General features: G+C 39.2%; 1 protein-coding gene across 1 annotated transcript in view; it reads right to left on the bottom strand.

Annotated features, from left to right (window-relative positions):
- Positions 1-23,348, bottom strand: part of ptprz1a (protein tyrosine phosphatase receptor type Z1a) — an 86,233-nt gene that overhangs the window by 6,505 nt on the left and 56,380 nt on the right. Inside the window, exons 11-23 of the mRNA XM_054620092.1 lie at positions 20,623-20,663; positions 19,742-20,534; positions 13,291-13,429; positions 8,661-8,752; positions 7,407-7,492; positions 6,267-6,287; positions 4,795-4,891; positions 4,211-4,293; positions 2,939-3,073; positions 2,104-2,238; positions 772-935; positions 550-685; positions 209-355 (exon numbers count right to left, since the gene is read on the bottom strand). Coding sequence (XP_054476067.1) covers positions 209-355; positions 550-685; positions 772-935; positions 2,104-2,238; positions 2,939-3,073; positions 4,211-4,293; positions 4,795-4,891; positions 6,267-6,287; positions 7,407-7,492; positions 8,661-8,752; positions 13,291-13,429; positions 19,742-20,534; positions 20,623-20,663 — 2,069 coding nt within the window. The remainder of the gene's footprint in view (positions 1-208; positions 356-549; positions 686-771; positions 936-2,103; positions 2,239-2,938; positions 3,074-4,210; positions 4,294-4,794; positions 4,892-6,266; positions 6,288-7,406; positions 7,493-8,660; positions 8,753-13,290; positions 13,430-19,741; positions 20,535-20,622; positions 20,664-23,348) is intronic.

The following is a 23,348-nucleotide window of genomic DNA, read 5'->3' as shown; positions in this document are numbered from 1 at the left end:
TATTATTTTGAAATGGTTCATAATTAGAAATCGATTCCGCAGAAAAAAAACCCATAAAAATGTGATAATACAATAAAAACTACACATTCTATGGCAGAGATGAGATTAGTTGTGGTATTATACAGTATAAGACACATTTGTGAGATTTCATCTAAATGAGTCGTTAAACTCTTCGAACACAGAGTGAACCGTGTGACGAGCTGCTCACCTTGAACTGTTTGTCCAGGCGCGTCCTCCCAGCATGCCCCGGGGTCAGCAGCTCGTCCACGTACCTGTGCAGGTGAGCCGCCGCCACCTCCGTCTCTCCGGACAAGATGGCCTCCACCAAGGCGTCGTGGATAAAAACATACTGCTCCTGCAGAGAGGAAAGACAAGTTGGCCATCAATATAACTACGCTGAAAATGAAAAATGATTATATTTCAATATTCATTTTTTAACTAGCAGTGTTTAGCTTACTGGGTTCAAACTACAGCCTGCTGAAATTAAACATTTTACAACTGAAGAACTCTTTTTATGTGTGTGGGCAGACAGACGAGTTGACCTCTGACCTCTGTCTGAACCAGGTAGTTCCTCTGTGTGCGGATGTGTTTGAGGAATCCTGTGATGTTGACGGTGCTTTCGTCTCTCATCTGCTTCAGCATGCTGTCCAGGACCACGTACGTACCCGTCCGGCCCACGCCAGCGCTGCACGCCAACGAGAGGGAGGAGTGAGATTAGTCCAGGATTAAAACAAAGTTCCATCTCGTTATCTGGTTTGAATCAGATCTTACCTGCAGTGCACCACCATCGGCCCCATGTCGTCCGTTCTGGCTTTGGACGACTTGCGGACGAAGCTGAGCAGCGGCAGAGCGAAGTCTGGGACGCCCATGTCGGGCCACTGGGTGTAATGGTACTGAGTCACCGTCCGCTCGTTGCTCCGCCCCTTCTGGGAGCCCTACAGGTGGACAACACCAAACAGGAAGTGATTAAAATGAAACTTCCAAAAGGGACTCTGTCTTTACTCGTGTCATGAACTTGAAGGGTCTTAATGCGTCTTGATAAAATGAATCATGGACATACAAGAGGAGATAACAGTCATTTTTAGAATAAATTGGCGGTTTGTTTGTTTGTAAATTCATAATCAATTAAATGCACTGCTGCACAGTTCAATAAACTTTTACTTTGTCTGGTATGACCACTAGCTTATGGTGGCTAATGCTAGCTAATAATAGCACACTTAAGATAAACATGGCTGTATAAGATTCATTAACATTATTACTCTTCACTATTTGACACATCAATAATTCAAAAGGATTATTTTTTTTTATTAATTGTGGTCCTCCATGTTGAAATTAAATTAAATAGAAAAAAATTGAAAAATAAAAATATATATAATTACGAATCGTCAAATAAAAGGATATTTAAATTGATATTATTTACTTTGAGTTTATTTTTATATATTTGTAGTGTTATTAGAATTAATTGGTTGAAAACTTCGGGGGCACACAGCCTCCGTACATTTCACGTGTAAATAAAGTTTATTGTCACTATGGCTATTGTTATTTTGTAAAAAGTAAACTGGATTTTTGTTTTGCATGTTTTTTTTTTGCATATGGTTTATACAAGTAAAAGAACTTAATGAAACTTTTTCCACAATCAAAACATCTGGCTCAAACAGAGGCTAAGAGCAACCACTGAGTAGGCCTGCAACTAATGCTGATTTCCATCATGGATCAATCATTTTCTCGATTAGTTGTTTTGTCTTTAAAATAGTGAAATATTTCAACCAGTGTTTATCAAATCCAAAGATGATGTTCTGAAATGTCTTGTTTCGTAAATATCAAATTTAAGAAGATTGAATCAGATATTTCTTACTCTTTTTAACTTAAAAAAATACTCAAACTGATTGTAAAAATTGTTTCAGATTTATTTATTTAATCGTTGCAGCTTGTAGCAAGTCTTGTTCCTTTTGAATTAATCTGCATTCATGTTTTATCTTGTGTGGGAAAGCAATGAGCAAATGTAAGGGAATGGCCAGAGAACTTCTAGTTTGCCTGGTCACTTTTGCCTTGGCTCATAAATGATCACAGTCATCGTGTGATCTGATTGGCTGTTTGTCCCACCTTCTTGGCGTTGGTGTTCCTCACAGAGAAGGTCCTCTGGGTGTAGTAGGCGAGCGCTCTGCTGCTCTTCACCGTCACCAGGAAGTTGCCGTACTCCTCCTGAACCTCGGTGGGCCAGTACTGATCACACTTCCTCTGAGGAGACGGTTAACAAATTAAATATTATGAATTATAATGAAAATACAACAACACATTTATTTATTTATTTTTAGTCCTTGAGAATAAAGATGTAGACATAATTCAAATGTATTTATTTTTTATTTCAGGTTTAGGAAAGCAAACTTTCTGCCAAATTTATAATTCAAATATCTTTCTTACCCAGTTAAAATTCTTAGATTTTATATATATAAAATATATCTATATATATCTATATAATATATATATACACAAACACGCATACATATGTATATACATTTTATTTACCATCATTATTTGAAAATTGTTAAATAATCTTTTATTTAATTTATGACATTAATTTATATTGTTACATTAATTTAACATGAAATAAATGTTAAATTAACATTTAATGAAGGTAAAGTGTTTTGGGAATATTTTCCACTCAAATAAAACATATTTGAGTGAAAAATATATATATAAAAAAAATATATATAGATATATATATAGATATATAAAAGATATATAACATTAATTTAACAATTATTTTAATTTTATTTACCTTTATTAATAATAAAGGTAAAAAAAGGTATTTTTTTATATATACATTAACGAGAATCCTGCATGTCCATAGTTAAGTTGACTCAATATCAGATACGGTCTCAGATCACTAGTAGAGTACGATAAATGTCCAGTGATAGATTAAGATCGATTCACTCACTCTTCCTTTCTCCACCAGGTTGGTGATCATAACGATGATGCAGACGTTTTGCTCCCAAATCATCCTCCAGAAGTCCTCGGTGCTCGACCTCAGGGGACCCTGAGCGGCGATGTACGACCGCGGCTTCTTAAAGCCCTGAAGAAAAAACATCATCGGCTTTTAAAACAATCATGGCTGAAATCTTAAGAACACCAAATGCAAGTTCAGCGATTTTGCTGTTGCCATCTTGGCCTTTTTGCAACCAGTAAATGGAAGTGACCATATTTGGACTGAGGAGGAGTTTGGAGCATCATTTACTAAATGAACATCATGCTGTATTGAAGAAGACTTGAAACTAGAGATTGAGACCATAAACTCATGTTTACAATGTTTACTGAGGGAATAAATCAAGAGAGAAGTAGAGTCATTTTCTCATAGACTTCTATACAACCAGAGGAGTCGCCCCCTGATGGACATTAGAGAGAATGCAGCTTTAAGACTTCAGAATTGGCTTCACTCATCAGAACCGGAGTTTGTCATCTGCTCATGTTCCAACTACAGTTATCAGTCCATCTACAGGTGGCGATAATAAGCCAAGACATGCTGCACTGCGACAAACGAAAGGCAGAGAAGGAGACTGCTATCTAGTACACATGGATTAAAACAATGCTGGATAAAGAGCACTTACAAAAACTGCTTTGCAAATATTTTATGTGGAAGGAAATACATTGAACACATTTGTTAGAGCTCAAGGATTCACACAAAGCATTTTATTTTGGTAAAACTCAATAAAGCCCCTTTAAATGCCAAAAAGTGTCACTTGTTCTCAGCAGAGGTCAGCATTCAATCACTCACTTTAACAGTTTCATAACCTTCACATGACTGACAAGCGTGAAGTCACCTTCATACTGTGAGACGCAGACAAAAGTGTGATCTGGAGAGACCCTCGACGTGCTTTTACCAACTTTGTAACCTGTACGCCGGCTCTCCACAGAGGCCATGACGGTCGCTGGCTTATTGTTATTTTATTTTTTGTGTCTTTTCTGCCTTTTCACAAAGAAACATAAAATGAGATTTCAATGTGACATGCATAATGAAGAGCCTCACAGGTCAACGCTAACAACAGGATGTGTCATGGAAAGGTTTAGAATTATGCAAGTTCAGGATAATTCAGAGTGTGTGGGGGGTGGAGAGGAGAATATGAAGAGGGTAAAGTACGTTTCCACACATTCAATGTGAAGATCAAGGTCGTCGGTTAGTGTGGAGCTATGAATGAAACGGAGAGAGCCTCACATCCACGTAGTTGGCGTTGATGTAATCCGCCGTCTTCCCGTCTTTGTCCGCCTGCGCCGAGAGTCGCACTCGGCTGTGGTCATCTAGAGGTGAAAGAAAGAAGAAAAGAAAAGAGCAAGAAAAGATCAGATCAACACTGGAAAGACTGTTTTCAAATTACGTATAAGTCAGAGAGAGGTTATTATATATTTTTTCTTATTGACAACAAAAAACGTTGAAAAGACAAAAATCAACATCGTGATAGTCCGTCACGAATCTTTAAAAACACCTCACAAATATATTGTTTCCTTTAACAAAAAGAGTCTCGGTAATGTCCTAAACCTTTCACCTAAGCTGCCAGATGGTTTGGAAAAAAGTGCAGGCTCTTTAAAATAATGAAATACTAGGCAGGTGATTGGACGAACCATCTGTCAATCAAACTTTTGTCAAAGCCATTCAGGAGAAGAGCGGGGAAAAAACAACACATTTTCTATCAAGAAAAGCCGTTCTTTGCTCTTCTTTCAATGAAGAGTCAAACTGAAACATGTTCGGCTTTTGAAATATTAAAAAACTCAAATAACTGAGCTGTACTGAGAGGTACTCACAGGCCAGGATGTTGCTGTATCGGTTTTTAGTTTTGTTGTCGGGGTGGTTGGAGCTGTCGGCCGTCATCGCCATGTCCACCGTGCACGTCTGAACCTCCTAAACGAACACGCACAAACACAAAGTCCATCTTACAACCCCTTAAAGACGAGAGGTGGGAAGCAACTCCACACTTCAGTCCAGCTTAGAGGTGTTGCTGCTGTATTTGAGTGCAGTTTAGACAGATAGTATTTATGGTTTATTTGCAGATTCAGAATTTGTATTCCACACAAGATAAAATATCACTGTTAGGTCTAAAGGTATAATCTGAAAAAGTTCAATATGTTTCCAATATGATACCGGAGTTTCAGCACAACGATGAGTTTTCGGCAGTTACAGCAAAGCGGCAAACAACGCTGAAGCGGTAGTGCCATATGCTGCAGTTCCTCACATGGCCACTTGAGGCTCCAAAAGCTAGTCAATCCCAGTAGACCTTTATGTTAAAACGCCCAACTTTACAGAAGAATTAAACATGTTTACAACCTGGTACAGAAACATTGTTGTTCTCTAAGGATAATTTCCCCTTTAATGACAACTGTTTGGGGGGCTAAAGTTTTAGATAACGACTTCACAAGGACTAGGTGCATATAATACACAGTCTATGTTTTCCACCAGGTCTCCACACTTTCTATCCATTTCCTATTGAAAGCAGGAGATGCATGCTGGGAATGTTGTGACTGTTGACCAGTCTGTATTTGCATAAAATTGAAAAATCTCAACTTTTTGCAGATGAGCTTGTCCAGCGTGATGTGCTTGGCTTACGAAATTTGGACCTAAATGTTGTCTGAACAAAAAGTAATATTTGATTTAATGAATAAATCAAAAAGATTGTCATAATAGTAATCAAGTTTGACACCGAAAAACCTACATGTACTTTGCTCAAGTCACAACAACTTACCAACATAAAGCGTTTTAACAAATGTATTGGTCTTATGTCCTCCTGACTTCATCATCCACAAACCGAAGTCTGGACAGTTCATAGCATTTTCATCTGAATGAAAACTCCTTTACTTCTAGAAACAATTTTAACTTGTGATGGAAAAAAGTTGTTTTTCTTTTTAAACTGGGATTAAATTTAGGCTCAAACTATTGGAATATTTCTACTAAAGTAAACTACTTCTTACATGGATGTATTAAGAGAGTTAGATATGACACTATTATTAATATTAAGATTTTTTATAACCATGAGGGTTGAATATTTGTAAAACAAATTCCCTAAAATCTTGTTTTTTATGTGCATTGATGTCAAAGTAAAGTGAGAGAGAAACCTTTTTTGATTAATGTTTGTAAAGAATGAAGTCAAATAGGACTTCTTAGTGAGAAACAGAAACCATGCGTTTCACATCAAACAAAATAAAACTTTGTGTTAGAAGACGAGACAAAAATAAAAACAAACACAGCTACGAGAGCAGCGGCGTCCGTCCGTCCGTCTTACCTCGTAACTGTTCTTCAGTATCTAATGACGAGGGTGAGGAAGCAGCAGGCAGGCCAGGACGTTTCCGTGACAACACAGTCAACCAAAGAGGTGCAAGAACACAAATTACAAGACAACACGGAAAATAGACACAATACAGCTCATGCTGCTGCCGACACAAAGGGACGAATCAACACAAATGAACAACAAAGTTCTGATTCATCTCAAAATCAAAAAGAGAAATGGAAAATATATATTTTTTATCAATGGGTCAGGAATAAAGAAGCTGCATTCTGGGAATTTTAGGGGCTTAAATCTCAGTTTTTCCTTGATTGTTTTAATAAAGTATTTCTGACTTTCTGGATTAACTCCAACTTTACATTTTTGAAATGTACAAACTCTGTTATTAGATTTAGATAATTGATGTGATGTGTGTGCATATAATTAAAAAGAAAACCATAGAAGGGTGATGGGTGGGGTTGATGCTATATTTTTTGTTTCTTTATATAATTATTATTATTTAACTTGAATGTTGAAATACATTTAAATGAACTGGTACAAACCTTTTTTCTTTCTTTTAAATATATTTTTTATTACAAATGTGAAACTTTACATATATAACACATGTAAATTAAGCACCTTCTGTTTTCTAATAAAAAATAAATAAATTTGACTATTTTCTTAAAGTGACCACATGATTATTTTTAAATAATTTGATGATAAAACACCATCCCTCTATTCCTCTGAGGCCTCGTTGTTTTTGTGTTGATGTTTCCTTTAGTGGCAGTTTGAGAACAGAACAAAGTGCAGCTTTGATTCATGTCACGTTTTTCAGCTGATGGTCAACAGGTAAAAGACAACTGAATAAAAGAAGACATGAACCAGGACTGCAACATTCACTGTAAAGTATAATTGTTATGGTTATTAATATTCACAGTCTATGGAATCTAAAATATTCCCGTAATGTTGCAGCCACTTTGTCTTATCTGTCAAATCATCACAGCTCATCATGCAGCATGCAGACAATCAGACACAACCCCAATAAAACACACACAAACACACACAAACAAACACACACATCACAGTCAGACAGCAGAGATATTACTCCCCCAAAAATACTATGAGTTTTAGTTTCAGCTGCAAAATGTAAATGTTCTGTACCTCAAACTCTCGTTGGAAGCCGTTCGTGTCGTGAAGCTCGGCCACGTGTTTCACAAACTGCTTCACCGGAAAAGCTGTTTGTTCATCTGGGAGAAACAGAGAAACAACAATGAGCTAAATAAACACAGGAGAGAAAGAACACGTGGTGTCTAAGAATGTGTGCATTTGTGCTGTTGTATTGTATTGTAGAAATGAAAACAATGTGTATGTGTTTAGGTTGTCTTAAAGTTTTAATGAGTCAATAAGATGTAAAGCTCTCTGTGCTCTTATAGAAGAAACATTAAAGACTTTTTCATAAAGAGAGGACATTAAAGACATTTTAGTAATGTTTTTTTTTATAAGTGATAAAAAGTGTTTTTAAGTGAAGATTTTTAAGGAAAGTGAGACCTTTTCTTAAAAGTAAAGACATTCCAGAAAACAATATTGATATGGATGAGTTTTGGGTAAGTGAGGACAATTTTAGAAAGTGGGAAACATTTTTATGAAGATATAACTTCCGGGACAGAGGATGTCGCATGTGTACAGACTGTAAAGCCCTCTGAGGCAAATTTGTAATTTGTGATTTTGGGCTATACAAAATAAACTGGAAAATTGAATAACATTTTATAAAAGGTAAAACCATTTTTGGAAAAGGAAAACATTTTAGAAAACAATTTTGAAAGAGAGAAGTTTTGCAAAAGTGAATTTTTAGAAATTGGGAACATCTGTGAGAAGTGAAGGTTTTTTCTAAAATCAAAGACATTTAAGAAAACTGAGAACAATTCGGAAAGGAAGGAAAAATGAGGACAATTTAAGAAAACGGGAACATCTGTGAGAACAATATCTAAAAGTAAAGACTTTTTAGAAAACTGAAAACAATTTTAAAGGGATGAGTTTTGGGACTATTTCATAAAATTGTAAACATTTGTAAGTGAGAACAATTTTGTCAAGAAAAGGACATTTGTTAAAAAATGGCATTTTTCAAACTTAAAAATGGGGAAGTTTCAGAGCAATTTAGGAAATGTTTTGAAAATGAATGTAAAGTGAAGACATTTTGTCTGGTCTTCACTTCCTCAGACGCTCGTTTTAGGGTTTAGTCTTGGTTTTAGGGTTAAGGTTAAGGGTTTTTCTGATGATTTTCCCTTAACCTCAATCTCTTTGAGGAGCATGTAAACAACCTTGTGTGTGTGTGTGTGTGTGTGTGTGTGTGTGTGTGTGTGTGTGTGTGTGTGTGTGTGTGTGTGTGTGTGTGTGTGTGTGTCAGATGTGTGTTACCAGATGTTAATGCAGCATTGGTTGACGGTGCAGCAATGACTCGGGGTGATGAGTTGTCGTCGATGTAGAAGTGAGCCGTCTGAAAACAGGTCCTGCACAAACAAACACATCAGAATGTATCTTAACTTAAAAATCATCTTTAACTATGAAAAGTAAAAGTGACACTTTTGTATAAAACGTTTCAGGATATAAACGAATAAATTCTATTCATCTGTATTTCAGGTTTGACATAATTGAGGACATTGTTTAAGCATTATTACTATTATCATTCTGGAATGGGGGAAAAACACTCTAGCTTGTTTGTATTTCTCTAAACCAATCACAACCGTCTTCGGCATGAGATACACAGCGGCTTAAACCCAGTCTGCATCTGGTGAGTCAGACTTTTTGTGTTTAACATAAATACAAAGAGACATTAACGATTATCAGCACACAATAAAAGTTCCATTAAAGTTATTAAAAATAAAGAAAAAATATTGCGTAGAAAACATGGCTGAAATAGAAAGAGTTTTGTTTTGGTGGAAAAAAAGAAAATAATAAAAAGAATACATATAACATATAACCTGAATCTGACTGGGACTGGAGAACCTACTGAAGATAAGATGATAAGATGCTTTTGTTTTCATGGGACTCTGGTTTTAGCCCAGATTTTGGAGAATACACGTAATCTTCCCAAAAACACAGGAAGAAAGATGTTCTGTTAATCCGTGACAAGTTTTTAAACGGATGAGATTGCGTCTGATGAACCTGCGTTGTCTCGGCCAGAAATGGGCATCAGGGATTATCACCCAGAGAAAAAAACAAAACAGTAAAAGGGTTTTGAGCTCTGAGATTAAAGAGGAAACACAAACAGTTATTCTGTCAGAGTCCATCTCAAGCTGCTCAGACATCTAGACCTCTCTTAACTTCTAAAACATGTTCTTCTCCACAGATCTTTGTTATTGACTAGACACCGAGCTGAAAAGCTTCTGTTTCCCTTTATGTAAAGAACAAAGCTTGAACGGTTCAGCAGACAAAGTTAATTCAATATAACAATAATAACAAGACCTTTATAAGTCATCTTTTGAAATCAATAAGCTTCAGAAAAAAGAAACATTATTTACTTCACAAAAGGCAGAATAAAAGCTATTTTAGAGTGTGTTACAACTATGATAATTCTTCTTCTTTAGGGGGACTGAAGTCTGTCCAGAAAAATGGAGCTGTCCCTGTTAAATGAAGCCATATCTATAATCCATAATCATAAATATACAGCTACCAGTTACTTCAATAGTTTCTCAACACAAAAGAACAACAGGATCGTTGTAAACAGGTTTATAGAGATGTTCAATTTCATAGACTTTAAGCATCTATTCATAAGAACTTCTCAGTTTTTGACATGAATTTATAGGTTTTATAATCAAATCTATACAGCAGCTTTCATCTAAAACGATGCCTCACATAACAGAGACTCTAGCTGTAATGTCAGAGATGCTCCTGTTTGATTTAACCATTGAAATGTCTTCATGGTAACAGCGGCTTTGTCTCCTGACAGATGGCGTTTGACGCTCTGAGATGCGATAATTTAGATTATTGCTCAAAAAGATGTAATTCTGCTGCTGTTCATTGGCCAATTTAGTGTCTTCTCTTGTTTGTCTACGGAGACTGAAACTAGTTAATCTGATTATATTGATGTAAGAAGCTCAGCAACAACTTCAACCTAAAAAACAGCTGCTATTAACACACACACACACACACACACACACACACACACACACACACACACACACACACACACACACACACACACACACACACACACACACACACACACACACACACACACACACACACACTCTCTGATGTTTACACTGAACACATTCACATCTGGATCCTCCACAGACTGTTTATAAGAGGTGGACCTGTTGGTTTGACGACTACAGTTTTGAAGTGGCACTTGGTCGTCGCCATCTTGTTTTTTGCAACCAGGGAGGGAGGAGTTACGCTGAATAAGACATTTTTTCCGGCGACCAATTAACTTCCATTAACTGTAAACAGAACTTTAAGTCTAAGACTAAACACACAAACTCATGTTTACAATGTTTACTGAGGGAATAAATCAAGAGAGAAGTAGAGTCATTTTCTCATAGACTTCTATACAACCAGAGGAGTCGCCCCCTGATGGACAGCAGAGAGAATGCAGCTTTAACACATGAAGCATCGACTTCCATTCTCATAACCAGAGGTTGCCTCCTGATAATCCTGATGCTGAAGTTTGTCTGCAGGTGTAAAGAAGTAAAATTCATCCACAGTGATATTCCTAGAAATAACCTTTTCCTTGTTATAGATTAACCTTTATTAGGACATTTCTGATTTAACATCCTTGTAATTAATGATGCTTTTACTGATCATTTATTTTATTTAATAGTTTCTCTGAGAAGCACTTGGTCCTGCACTCAGATAGAAAAGCTGCAACACAAAAAAAGTCAGAAGCTTCCGCTTGTTGAAAACTTGTCAAGTCAACCAAAAATCCCGCCAAACTGCTTGACCTCAAATGCACAGCAGCAGAGTCCAAATGAGCGACGTGTTGTCAGGACGGAGTGAAAAGAGACACGACACCAGCAGGATTAGTTCAGTTTGGCCTCCTGCCGCCCGCCCTACAAGACGCCGACACGTTTCCTTCTGTCCGACATAATCAGGCGGATGTCCTTTTTCCCTCCCCCGACCCCTCTCAGCTCAGTGGACGCTCGCCGTCGCCGCAGCCAAGGTACATCCTTCACCGAGGACTAATCCCCATGCTCCACAGATTATCACCGGCTTAGCACTGCTCAATCTTGGAGATACAACAACAGGCAGAGCGCCAAAAAACAAGAACAATATGTATATACCGCACGGCAGATGAGAAATGTACAAAATATTACGAAAAGTGTTTACACTGCGTTTGACAGCGTGTCCTTGATTGGATTTCTGAAGTTGGTTATTTCACGGTCTGAGTGGGTAGCAGGGGGTTTTTTTACTTCCTGCTGCAAAGCCAAAGATGTTTTCAGCACAAGAATGAAATACATTTTGGGTTTATGTCCTGAATAGGCATTCAAAAAGAAAAACTTTTAAACCATTCTCAAAGAAACTTTTGTTTGCTCCAAATCAAATATTTAATATTGTCAATAAAAGAGAAAAGAAAACAGCATCTCTCAAGGTTAAACCGAGAGGAATAAAAAAATATATATAAAAAACACTCTGCTGTCAAAAGTGAGCGGCGTCGACGGCTGAAAGGATTCATTCAGTCCGCCAGCAGCCGTACCACGCAGGAGGTATTGTTTGTGAAGGGGCTGCTGGTGAACACACGTGCACACACACACACACACACACACACACACACACACACACACACACACACACACACACACACACACACACACACACACCTTGTGTTTGAGGAGATTCAGCTTCCCAAACAAATATGAGTCTTCTGACGAAAGTCCCCACTTCACTCCCCCAAACAGTATTTAGAGATATGATGGGGTTGAAGGGCAGGGGAGTGTGTGTGTGTGTGTGTGTGTGTGTGTGTGTGTGTGTGTGTGTGTGTGTGTGTGTGTGTGTGTGTGTGTGTGTGTGTTTTGTGTGTGTGTGTGTGTGTGTGTGTGTTTTCAAAAATACTGGAGGGATTATTCACAGCTATAGAGACAGAAATCAATAATAAAAAAAACAGGATGTTGCTGCGGGACTGAACACACTCTGATTTGAAGGATTTGACACAAAATAAAAAAACATAAAGAAAAGCATAAGGATAACAGCACAGAGAAGAGTGGTTATGGGTAACATTATTTTCCAGAGGCTCACAGAGGAAATGTTTTGCTCAAAATCTGTACAAATAAAGAAGAAAACAACCATGTGAAGGCGTTTTAATTGCGTTCGTCTATGTGCAGCCAGGACTTGCTGTCACATGCAGCATCTCTAGATATAAAAAAATATGTTTATAGATGAATCAAAGTCTCCTTCCACCGGAGATTTAATGTCCCCCTCCCAGACTTTTGTGGAGATCATTTTCCAGGACTTTTTCAGTGCTGGCCTGAGAGAACCATACATTAATATGTTTCTCTCTGTGGAAGTCTGATATAAAAGACGTGCAATCTATGTTATCTATATAACTTACCTATGAAAACATCTCCTACAAGGTTAGAAATTTTGAAAAAGTGGATTCTTTAACACGGCTGATCACACCACACCACCACTACGCTACAGCGTTTGAAGAGTCAAAAATTAGCAAAGAAAAAAGGGTAGAATGAAACAGTTTTTAGCCATTGTTTTGGGCTCCCATTCATGTTTCAACCTCCTGTTCTGAACAGTGAAGCCAATGCTAAAGTGTCTTAAAGCTGCATTCTCTCTCCTGTCCACCAGGGGGCGACTCCTCTGGTTGTATAGAAGTCTATGAGAAAATGACTCTACTTCTCTCTTGATTTATTCCCTCAGTAAACATTGTAAACATGAGTTTATGGTCTCAATCTCTAGTTTCAAGTCTTCTTCAATACAGCAGTTCTATGAGACAGTAATATGTCAGGGCTGTGTGTCTATCGGCCTGCTGTGGACGTCTTCTGCCCTCTACTGGTCAAAACCATCAAACGCACAGAGATTTAAATACCCCGGCAGCACTGACCTCCAGTAGACGAGGATACCGATGAGGACGATGAGGCCGAGGCCGGTGAGGGTGGAGATGACGGCCAGAGGAACCACAGCCTTCCGCTCTCGGTCCCGGATCGAACCGACTCTCGACTCGTGGCTGCTGTTGCTGGCCTCTGAAGAGGAAAAACAGAAATGGATGGAAATTAAGGGAAGGAATCCGGAGCCATCAGCTGCTGCTTACTGGAGGTTTACTATGACTGTGTTTAATAGAGGACAAGCTGCTCTGGTTTTAGAGATGAAATCCACTGAACCGAAGTCATCTATAGTGAACAGTGGCTCCTGTTTGTAGTCCCACAGAACTAAAGCATCCTTTCATTTACATCATGTTCAAAATGTGCCATAAACCAGATGTTAGTTCACATTGTTAAATATATAAAAAGTGGATATTGTTGCAATATATATTTTTTTCAAACTGAACTGAAAGCGTTAAGGCGAGTTTGATCATGTTTGTATTTACACTATAACAACTTTGAGTGACAGTCGGACATTTCAACCATTTTCCCATTCATTTAGCCAACTATTCCAACTGCTTATCAATCACGTTTGGCTAATTTAGCCATTTAACCATTTATTTCAGCCTTCTTCACCATCATCAGCCATTTTCATTACTTTTAGCCTTTTCACCTTTTTCAGCTATTTATCTATTACTTTTAGATATATTAACATTCAAGCCATTAAACCATTCATTTTTTCGCTTTTTCAACCATTTATTCTTAATTTTGTCACCATTTTCAGCCACTTATGCATTAGTTTTAGATTACATTTTACCATTATCACCCATTTAAACATTAGTTTTAGATTACATTTTACCATTATCACCCATTTAAACATTAGTTTTAGATTCACTTTACCATTATCACCCATTTAACCATTACTTTTAAATATCTTTTACCAATATCAGCCATATCACCATTACTGTTAGATTTATTTGACCAATTTCAGCCATTTAATCATTACCGTTAGCTTTTATCAGCATTTTCAGTCATTAATCCATAACGTTTAGCTTCTATCAGGATTTCCAGTCATGTATCCACTATCTTTAGCTATTTCAGCAATTTCAGCTATTAATTAATACTTTTAGCTTCTTTCTTTTTTTTTACCAATTTTGAGCCATTTACCCATTATTTTTAACTTTTTAAAAATTTGATATTTCACCATTTTCAGACATTTCATCATTACTTTAATCCAACTGTTTTGTCTGATCGTGTTTTTCATGCACTCTCAATCTCACCATAAAGTGTTCTGGTGGGACAGTTGATTCAATATGTAGATATATTTTTCTTAATTTAATCATAATTACTTATTTTAGCTAATCCACAAGCTTCATAAGTACCTCCTGGTTGGGGAGTAAGTATACAACTACACCTGACTACTTAAAGGGAATAACCAAATGTGAAAATATGAATGTTAATGACTTATTTTTCTGTCAATTACTGACCTTGGCATTAACGATTTATTTTAGCTCCGTGTCAAACCAGTTTCTTTCTCTCCTGCTTCACAACTAGAGTGTGTTTAAACTCTCATGGTCAGATGTGTGTCTTTTATTTTAAGAACTTTACCACTTTTCATTTTCTCACATTTCCTGGTTGAAAGATTGATGCCACCATGGTCCCAGATCTGATCTATTGACTTGGTTAGTCCAACGCTATTATTGATGTCAGGCTGAATTTCAATCAAAGGCTGAATCTGTACGCTTAATTCTTTATACCTTCATTTGGCCTTGCAAGACTCTAATATGATTACAGATAAATATACAGTATATAAGGGCTTATGAATAGGGGTTGCACGCTCTTCGTCCAATGGGCAATGGGGAAAATGACAAACAATTAGATTATCTTTAACAGTACTCATCCCTTCTGATGGGATTTTTTTGTTTTGTTAAAAATGTCCTGAGCTCAACATTTCAAAGTGGTCACAACACCAAAACATGTGAGAAGCAACAGGAGGCCTTTAGGTGATGTTTAACTCATTTCTGCCTCCAGAGCAGCTTGGCCTCCTTGAACTGTTTGCAGAAGTTAAACTCCAACACTGAAACACGACGTACCGCCACATTCACAGTCACCCGCCCACTAATCTCATCACACTCAAACCTGCCAAAAACATCTTGAAAGAAAACACAGAGAGGCACAAAGGCTCACAATCAAAGGTCCATCACAGATCAAACTAGAAGTTATTCATCAAACAGCAGCACAAAAGAAAAAGCTGAGCTGGAGTCAACCAAGTGGCATTATTGTAACTTTGAATAACGTGAAGAGAAAACCTGACCTCACTGAGCTGATGGATCCTCCTGTTATTGTTTGATAACCAGTAAGGAAAACACTGGGATGGATTAACCTTGACTGGGACGCTGTTTGTCAGAAACTTACCTCTTCTGCACAAACTGACTCGGTTCAGCCGTGAATGGCTGCACGTCGGCCATGTTGACTAGTTCACAAGAGGCCCGTTGTGCTCGTTCTACTCTGTGCACCCTCACAGTAAAACCACATTCATTCAGCCGACCATCCAACAGATTGCTGTCTGCCTCTCATACAACCCCAGACACACTGGTGGTGATAATGGGCAAAAGGGGAAAAAAAGAAGAAGCCCGGAGAGAAGATAGAAAAGGTTATTTGTTTAGGTGCAGAAAATGAAGAGAAAAGACTCCAAGAAGATCTGATGGGATTTAAGGAAACCAAACTTCCAACTCAAGAGTTCCCAAAGAAAAGATGCCGAAGTAAACGATGAAGATGGAGTTCTGTTATTTATAAGGAAACATTCAGGATATTTTAAAAGGACTTAAATCAGTCTAGAGTTAAAGGAAGACACACCATTGAATAGATTATTCATTTTTTTTGGATTACAAGTTTTTCTGAGATTTGTTGTGTTTAAATATGCAAATTATGAATTATCTTATTAAATATGTGCACATTTGTATACATTTCAAGAACATAAATCTATAAATTAGAAAATACTGTCAACAGATAGAAAATCTATTTTCTCCATGTTTTTAGTAATTAAATGTTATAAATCAGACTATGAATGATATATGAACAAACCCCTCTGTAGAAACCTTCAGAATATAGAGAGGAATGAAGCTGTAAAGTTTGGTGTATGTAAGAGCTACTGAAGTGGAGATTTCTGGATCAGAGTCTGAGAAAAAACTCATTTAGAGAAAACGTCCTTTAAAGATATGTTTAGTTAAATTACATACATGTTGAAGACTCTACAGGTGAATAGGGTAAAAAAATAACTAATAGATATCAACATGAAACTTCTCCAGTTGATTACTGACGTTTAGACTATTATTTTTTGTATTACAGGTTTTCTGAAATGTTATGTTTAAATATGCAAATTAGGCATTATCTAATGGTAACTTTTGGTGCATTCAGGATAAATCTACAGACGCAAACAGACAAAGTAGTAAAATAAATGCCTAAATGTGTATTTTTAAAGTTTTCCTTCCACTAGTCTGAAAGAAGACATGTAATAGAAGAAAAATAGCAAAACTCAAAATTGACTATTTCATGAAAAATGATCTTTTTGCCTTGTTTGATTAATTCATTCCAAATCTAAAAATCAACCTATGTATGAAAATGTTTAAATTAGAAAATCCCTCACATGCTCTGTATGTTCTTTATAAAGTGTAGTCAGAGACAGATGGTTGTTAATCTAGTTAAGCTTCACAGAGCTCTGCTGCCGTCTAGTGTCCATGACGGGAAACATTTGGGAAGAGAAGATTTCTACGTTTGACACCGAGTTGGATATTCTCATGTTGCAATTGAGGATGTTGGACCCCATTCTATGTGTTTTAACACACAAAGAGCTTTAATGATAAAGTGCATCAGCTGCCATGGTGACGTTTATTGATGCAAAGAAAACAAAAGCATTTAGATTTGTTAAATACCTTTAAAATATACATTTTAGTGAGTGTGGACACCTAAAACCTCACTAAGAGATGCACTAAGATACTGTTTTCTGAATCAATATCGAACTTGTAAAAATTACTGTTAATATAATTCATGTCCACATTAACAATGTGTCATCTATAGTGCAGCATGTAATAGATTTGATCCTCGCATTTAACATTAAAATTCAAACTACCTTTAAACTTTGAATTACTGATATTATGAGTTATGCTTTAACATTCTTAACTTCTATAATATACAATAAGGGTTTTGATGGGAGTGAATTTATTGTTAATAAATGTAGGCATATGTCCTGAAGCAGCTAAAGGTTTTAAAATAAACTAAGCAGTAGCCACTTTTTGATGACTTGTTATTTTCAACTAATGGACAAATCTGCTGATGTGTTTTGATGTGAAGCTTTGATCGGCACGTAAACAATAGAACCTGTGCTCTTCAGGAATGATTTAAAAAATATATAAAATAACAACAACGAAAGAACTAAAAATAATCAATAAAAATAGAAGAAGTAAATTTATTTAAATTAAAAGTGAGAGGATTAGTTGTAAATAAAATCACATTTGGTGACTTCTTATTCCCACTGGAGGGTCGCCTCTTTTAACGCAACGGTTAGTTTAATGCGATGGTAAAGAACTGAGCTCTGTGACGGACTCGATTCTTCACCACAATGTCTCTAGGTGACCTCTGGGTAAATGCATGCTGGGATACGCTGCAGCGCTCTAGGACCCTAAACAGACTAACTGGTTTATACAATGGATGGATGACTGGTACTGAAGTGATGAATGGTTCTCAAATGACGATGAAGATAGTGATGGTACGTTCTTCTAAGTTATCGGAATCCTGTTCGGTGACCATGTTACGGTGCATGCATGAACTTTCTCGCTTTCACAGACAAAAAATGAGAAAAGTGAAATGTAGTTTTGTTGTTGATAGATGGTGGATTAGTCATCTCCAGAACTTTTCCCGATCCCTTCGCATCTTGTTGGTGAAATGCACTTTTTTTTTTTTCACACGGACGGCGGTTTTACCTTCGACTGGCTCCTCTTCCTCAGACTCTCTCTCTGTGCGCTCGGAGATAGTGAAGTCGGAGGACGTCTCGTTGTCGTACAGGTTCTCGCCCTGTCCCGAGCCGCTCTCCTCCTCGCCGCCCAGCGACCAGGGCGAAGCCGACGTTACCGCCGGAGCGGTTGGCGTCGCCGTGCTCCCTACCTCCGAGGCGATGGCACTGCCGCTCTCGCTATCAAAATAGAACGCAGAGGAGCGTTCGTCCAGATCATCGGGGGACTGGCCGGACTCGGAGGTGGCGGACGGAGGAGCGGTGTTAGCGACTTCGGTTGAATAAGGGAACGCGCTCTCTCCGGAGGCCGAGGTCTGGACCGGGTCCCACTCCTGATCTACGCCCTCCGGGGAGTTGGGGGACAGGGCCGAGCCCGAGGCGCTGCTGCTAGCGTCTAAAGCCTGTCCTTCTAGGGTGGAGGGGGTGAAGGGGGAGGAAGGGAGGGCGGAGGTTTGCAGGGCGGAGTTCCCATCTGATGCAGAGAACCAGGGATCCCTGACGCCAGACGCTGTGGCTGCAACAGAAACGGGCAGGTCACTATGGGTGACTCGGAGGGGGAGGGAGTGTGAAGAGGTCGATGTGGGAGAGATACCCGCCACAGACAGAGAGCGCAGGAGATCGTCTACACCATCACCAGAGGCCGAAGAGAAGACCGCGCTAGAGTAAAGCTCTAAGCTAGCAGAGTCCCAGGCTGAGGACGGCAGGGCTACGTGAGGAGAGGCATGCAACCAGGACGAGGACACGGTCGGCTCTAGAGAGCAGCCGCACATCGGGTCCACGTCGCTAGAGAAGGGAAACCCGTCACCGCTGACCTCGGGGAGGAAAGACTCCATCGTGCTCCCCGTGGCGTACCGTGCGTCCTCCAACCCGACGGAGAGAGAACGGGACAACCCCGGAGTTGTGCCGGAAAAGGTGAAGTCACTAGAGAGGAGAACTGAGGGCTGGAGGGTGGGGCTGAGAGACAGAGAGACCGGTGAGAGCGACGGATCCCAGGAGGATTCGGACGGGTCGGCGGCGACCGAGGCGTCAGACGGATCCGGCACCTTTTGGAGAGGAGGGGTAACGCTAAACACTGAGTGGTCACCTGAGGAGACCGACGAAGACGAAGACCCAGACAACAAATCACCATCACCATCGCTATCGCTATCACTATCGTCGCCCCCAACAACGGGGACGACGGTCTCCCAATCAGACAGAGGGGGCGAGGGGTGAGGGAGGGTGAGGTCAGGGGTGGAGTCAGGGGTGGAGTCAGGGAGCGTGGGGGTTGAAGGAGAAGCCGGGTCTTTGCTAGACAGCGGAGCGGTAGCGGCATGCTGGGAGTCCAATGCAGAGGCGTACAACACAGGCCAGGGCGAGGAGGGAGGGTCATGCAGGCAGGTGGAGGGGTCCGCGGTGTCACACGGAGGGGGAGGAGGAGGAAGAGGAGGAGGTGGAGGTGGTGGAGGGGAGGACAGAGAGGCGCTCACCGTTGGACATCGGCTGTGTGGTCTGCAAGAGAACGCCACTCAACCGGACAGAGGTTGTGGTGATGGAAAAGTGAGGTAGGCTGGGACTTGTGGGCCTACGTGGAACAGTTGGAGGTTGGATCTCTGGAGGACCTTCGGGTCCAGGAGACTCGTCTCCGTCAGCGGTTGCGTCTTCGTCTACGGGACGCGCCAGGCCTCGGTCGATCTCCGCCTGGACGAGGGCCGATGACGTGGTTGTGCTGCTCCAGCCGCCGATACGAGGCCTCAGCGTTGTTGTGCTGCTGCTGTGTGAAGAAATGCTTTCACCACCTTTTGTCTTTGGACTGGTTGATGTCGGTGTGGTGGTACGAACAACACCTTTTGATTCTTCAGAGGAGTCTTTTGGACCGATACCTCCGAGAACACCAGCTGTCTTTGCGTTGGAGTGTAAAGGAGTAGTGGAGGTGGTGGTGGTTGTTGTTGTGGAGTAAAAAGGAGCGTTGCCACTGAAGTCAGCATCTCCTTTGGTTTTTGTTGGGAGGGGGTCCTCTGGTGGACGTGGGGAGGTACTGCGGTGTGCCGTCCCTTCAGACTGGCCAAGGACTTGACTGCTCTGGGTGGATCTGACGGGGGGAACCGGATCGGTGCTGGTTTTCCTCCGACCAGATTCTGCTGTTGTGGTTATGACGCCAGGTAGAGGTAAAATAGGCGATCCAAGAGTCGTGGTCCTCGGTGAGTTTGTAGGCATCAAGGCCGGGTCGTAATCCTCGGTTTGGACCGGTTCATTCCAGGACGGATCGGGATCAAAGTTTCCCTGTTGGTGAGAGAGAGGATTAGGAGTGCTGATACATAAGAGTGATAGATCAAAGTAAACATAGAGATCGATTAGAAGGTTTTCTTACCTCGTCGTCAAATTCGTCTGAATCTGGATCCAGTGTATTATCTGGAAAAAGACACAGGTCGCATTAAAACACACATTTGTTACACAAATGAAAATCAAGGACTCAATTAATTCTTAGAAAATGTCAAACTCTTAACGCTTCTCTGATCTTTAAATTCCTCTTAGTTGTGTTTATGTTTGGTGTTAAATTCCCGAGTTTGAAAATGTACAAAAAGCAGAGATGTGACAAAGGGTCAAACAGTTTGAAAAAAGTGTGATGGGAACATTTTGGAGAGGAACAAAAACAAATCTCCTTGTTTCTGGATGTTTCTGAAAAATGACAGGATGGACTTTCCTCTGAGTTTTATTTACTCCCAACAAAAACGATCTTGCTCGTGAAGTCTAAATGTGAATGTTTGCTCTTGATGGATGTAAATATGCGAAATAAAAGTTGGAGAAAATGGAAAAGAGGGGAAGGTTGTACACGTCACTTCAAGCAGAATGTCGGCTTTATGGTAAACACAATACAAAATGGTGACACTTGCATGCAACATGTCAGAGGCGTTCAGACTTCATGCAATGGATTCCCCCAAAAAACACAAAACACAGAAAAACCTTCAACAAAAAGCATTTGCAATTAATCATTTTTTTTTCTGTTTCATCCTCCTTGTAAAAGCAGACGAGCCAAGAAAAAGGAATTTGAACTGACAACTCTCAGCTACTTTCCTCTGATTGTCTAAACCTTTTTCTTTTTTTAGGTGCTCAAACTCCACCCGTCTGGCACCTGAGAGGGATAAAACAAACTCACAAAAAGAGTTATTTGCAAATGCCACATATGGTGACCGAGCGGAGACGCACAGCACACAGCGGGCATGTCGGGGGCGGGAGGTGGAGGTGTGGCTCTTACCTGTCCGAGTCACACGTCATGGAGACCAGTTCAGACTGGTTTGTGAAGCATGAGGTGAGGTTTTACAAGTTTAATGAAGCGGGGGTGAGGGAGACGACATGAAAGGATGTAAACGGCTAAAAATAAACTTAACTGTATCAATGGAAAGATCTTGCTGAGGTATATTTGACGGATAGAAGCGGTAATGACATAAACTTGGTCACATTGTTAGTCCATTAATTCATTAGTTGATCAACAGAAAGTTAACTGATAATACGTTTATTGTGAATTGTCAAATAAAAACATCAAATATCTAAAATGTGCATTTATAAAAATAAAAGAAATGTGTCACTGAAATACTTTTATAATGCTTAAAAATTTGTTGGAAATGTAAAATAAATCTTTGGGCTCTGGTAAATGGTGACACTGATATTTTGTATTTCAAAATTAGATATTTGATAGATTAATATAGGACATAATGACTATAATTGGAACAAATAGCTTATAATCACTTCATTATACCAAGAGAAACGCTTTGTTTCATGTTTTTTCTTTTTCTAGGATATGAAATTGAAGTTACACCTTTCATAACTACACCTAAAAAACATGTATTACATGCTAACATAGAAGTAATAATCAAATTAAAATACAGAGTATTAAGAACAAATTCGGAAAAATTAGTATTCTTATCTAAGTAACTTCCTGCTAGCCCCTTGAAAGGGTAAGCTAATAACTGCAATCAGAAGTTCATGTGAATCCCAATTCTATAAACAAATATGGTTATTATTGATGATACAATTGCTGCAAGTAGCAATCTACAACAGCATATTGATGAATCTGAGGCTTAGTTGCAATTTACCTGTGTATTATTAGGTTTCTGAAGCTGAGGCGATCAAATGTAAAGTATTTTTTCTATCTAAATACTTATTAATCAGTCAACAATATCATGGATGTAAGTTTCTGGTGATCAACTAATGGTTTATTGGATAATAATTACAGTTGTAGAGCTAGCTAGTGTTAATATCAAGCCAGGTGTTGGAGCATAAAGCCAACGTATCTTTATGACCACTTTAAAGAGCAAAAGGTTTTGTTAGCTACCATCATGGAATCTTGTACTTGGACTTTCTTGGAGTTCACGGCAACAGTTGCACTATTTTAATGTGCAGCTAAGATTGCAACGCAACGTTAGCTTAGCATCGTAAAAACAATGGTGTCACAAAAACCTACTAGATGTTGCAGAATATCACCCATTCATGCAAGCTGACACTGAAATAGGATGCAGGCTATTTTCTTTTCTTTTTCACAAGACATATTAGTTTATTCAACATAAAGTTCAGTTGAAATACAAAGAATTACTACGATTCCACTCCATGTTACACAAAATGCTGCGGCACACATGCAAACATTGGTCTTACTGTGAGAGGCAGAAGGAACGGACGCCACACAACGACAACAAAACAAAGATGGCGACTTTGGAAATGACCCCAAAACCAAGCATGTTCTTTTTTTTTTTCATCGCAGAATATAGAAATATAAGGAGAAAGCACATTTGAAGAGTACACATAGAAACTTGTGAGCAACAGTTTAACACACAGAAAAGATGAGTCAAAACCAGAGCAGTGCATGTGTGTGTGTGTGTGTGTGTGTGTGTGTGTGTGTGTGTGTGTGTGTGTGATTAAATCCTCACAAAACATGAAACATATTCCCCCGAGTGAAGGGAAGGGAGGGAGAAGAGTGAGATGAAGAGGAAAAACAAAAACAATATATCGGTGAGGGTTCAGAGGGAGGATGAGAGGGAGGATGGAAACGTTAAAGAAAAGAAAAGAAATGTGGCTGGTGATGATAAAACACATGACCAGTCA

This window comes from Anoplopoma fimbria, chromosome 19 (assembly GCF_027596085.1).
Source record: "Anoplopoma fimbria isolate UVic2021 breed Golden Eagle Sablefish chromosome 19, Afim_UVic_2022, whole genome shotgun sequence".
Lineage (NCBI taxonomy): Eukaryota > Metazoa > Chordata > Actinopteri > Perciformes > Anoplopomatidae > Anoplopoma > Anoplopoma fimbria.
Note: the sequence above shows the minus strand (reverse complement) of the source record. Positions and strands in the feature narration are given on the sequence as shown.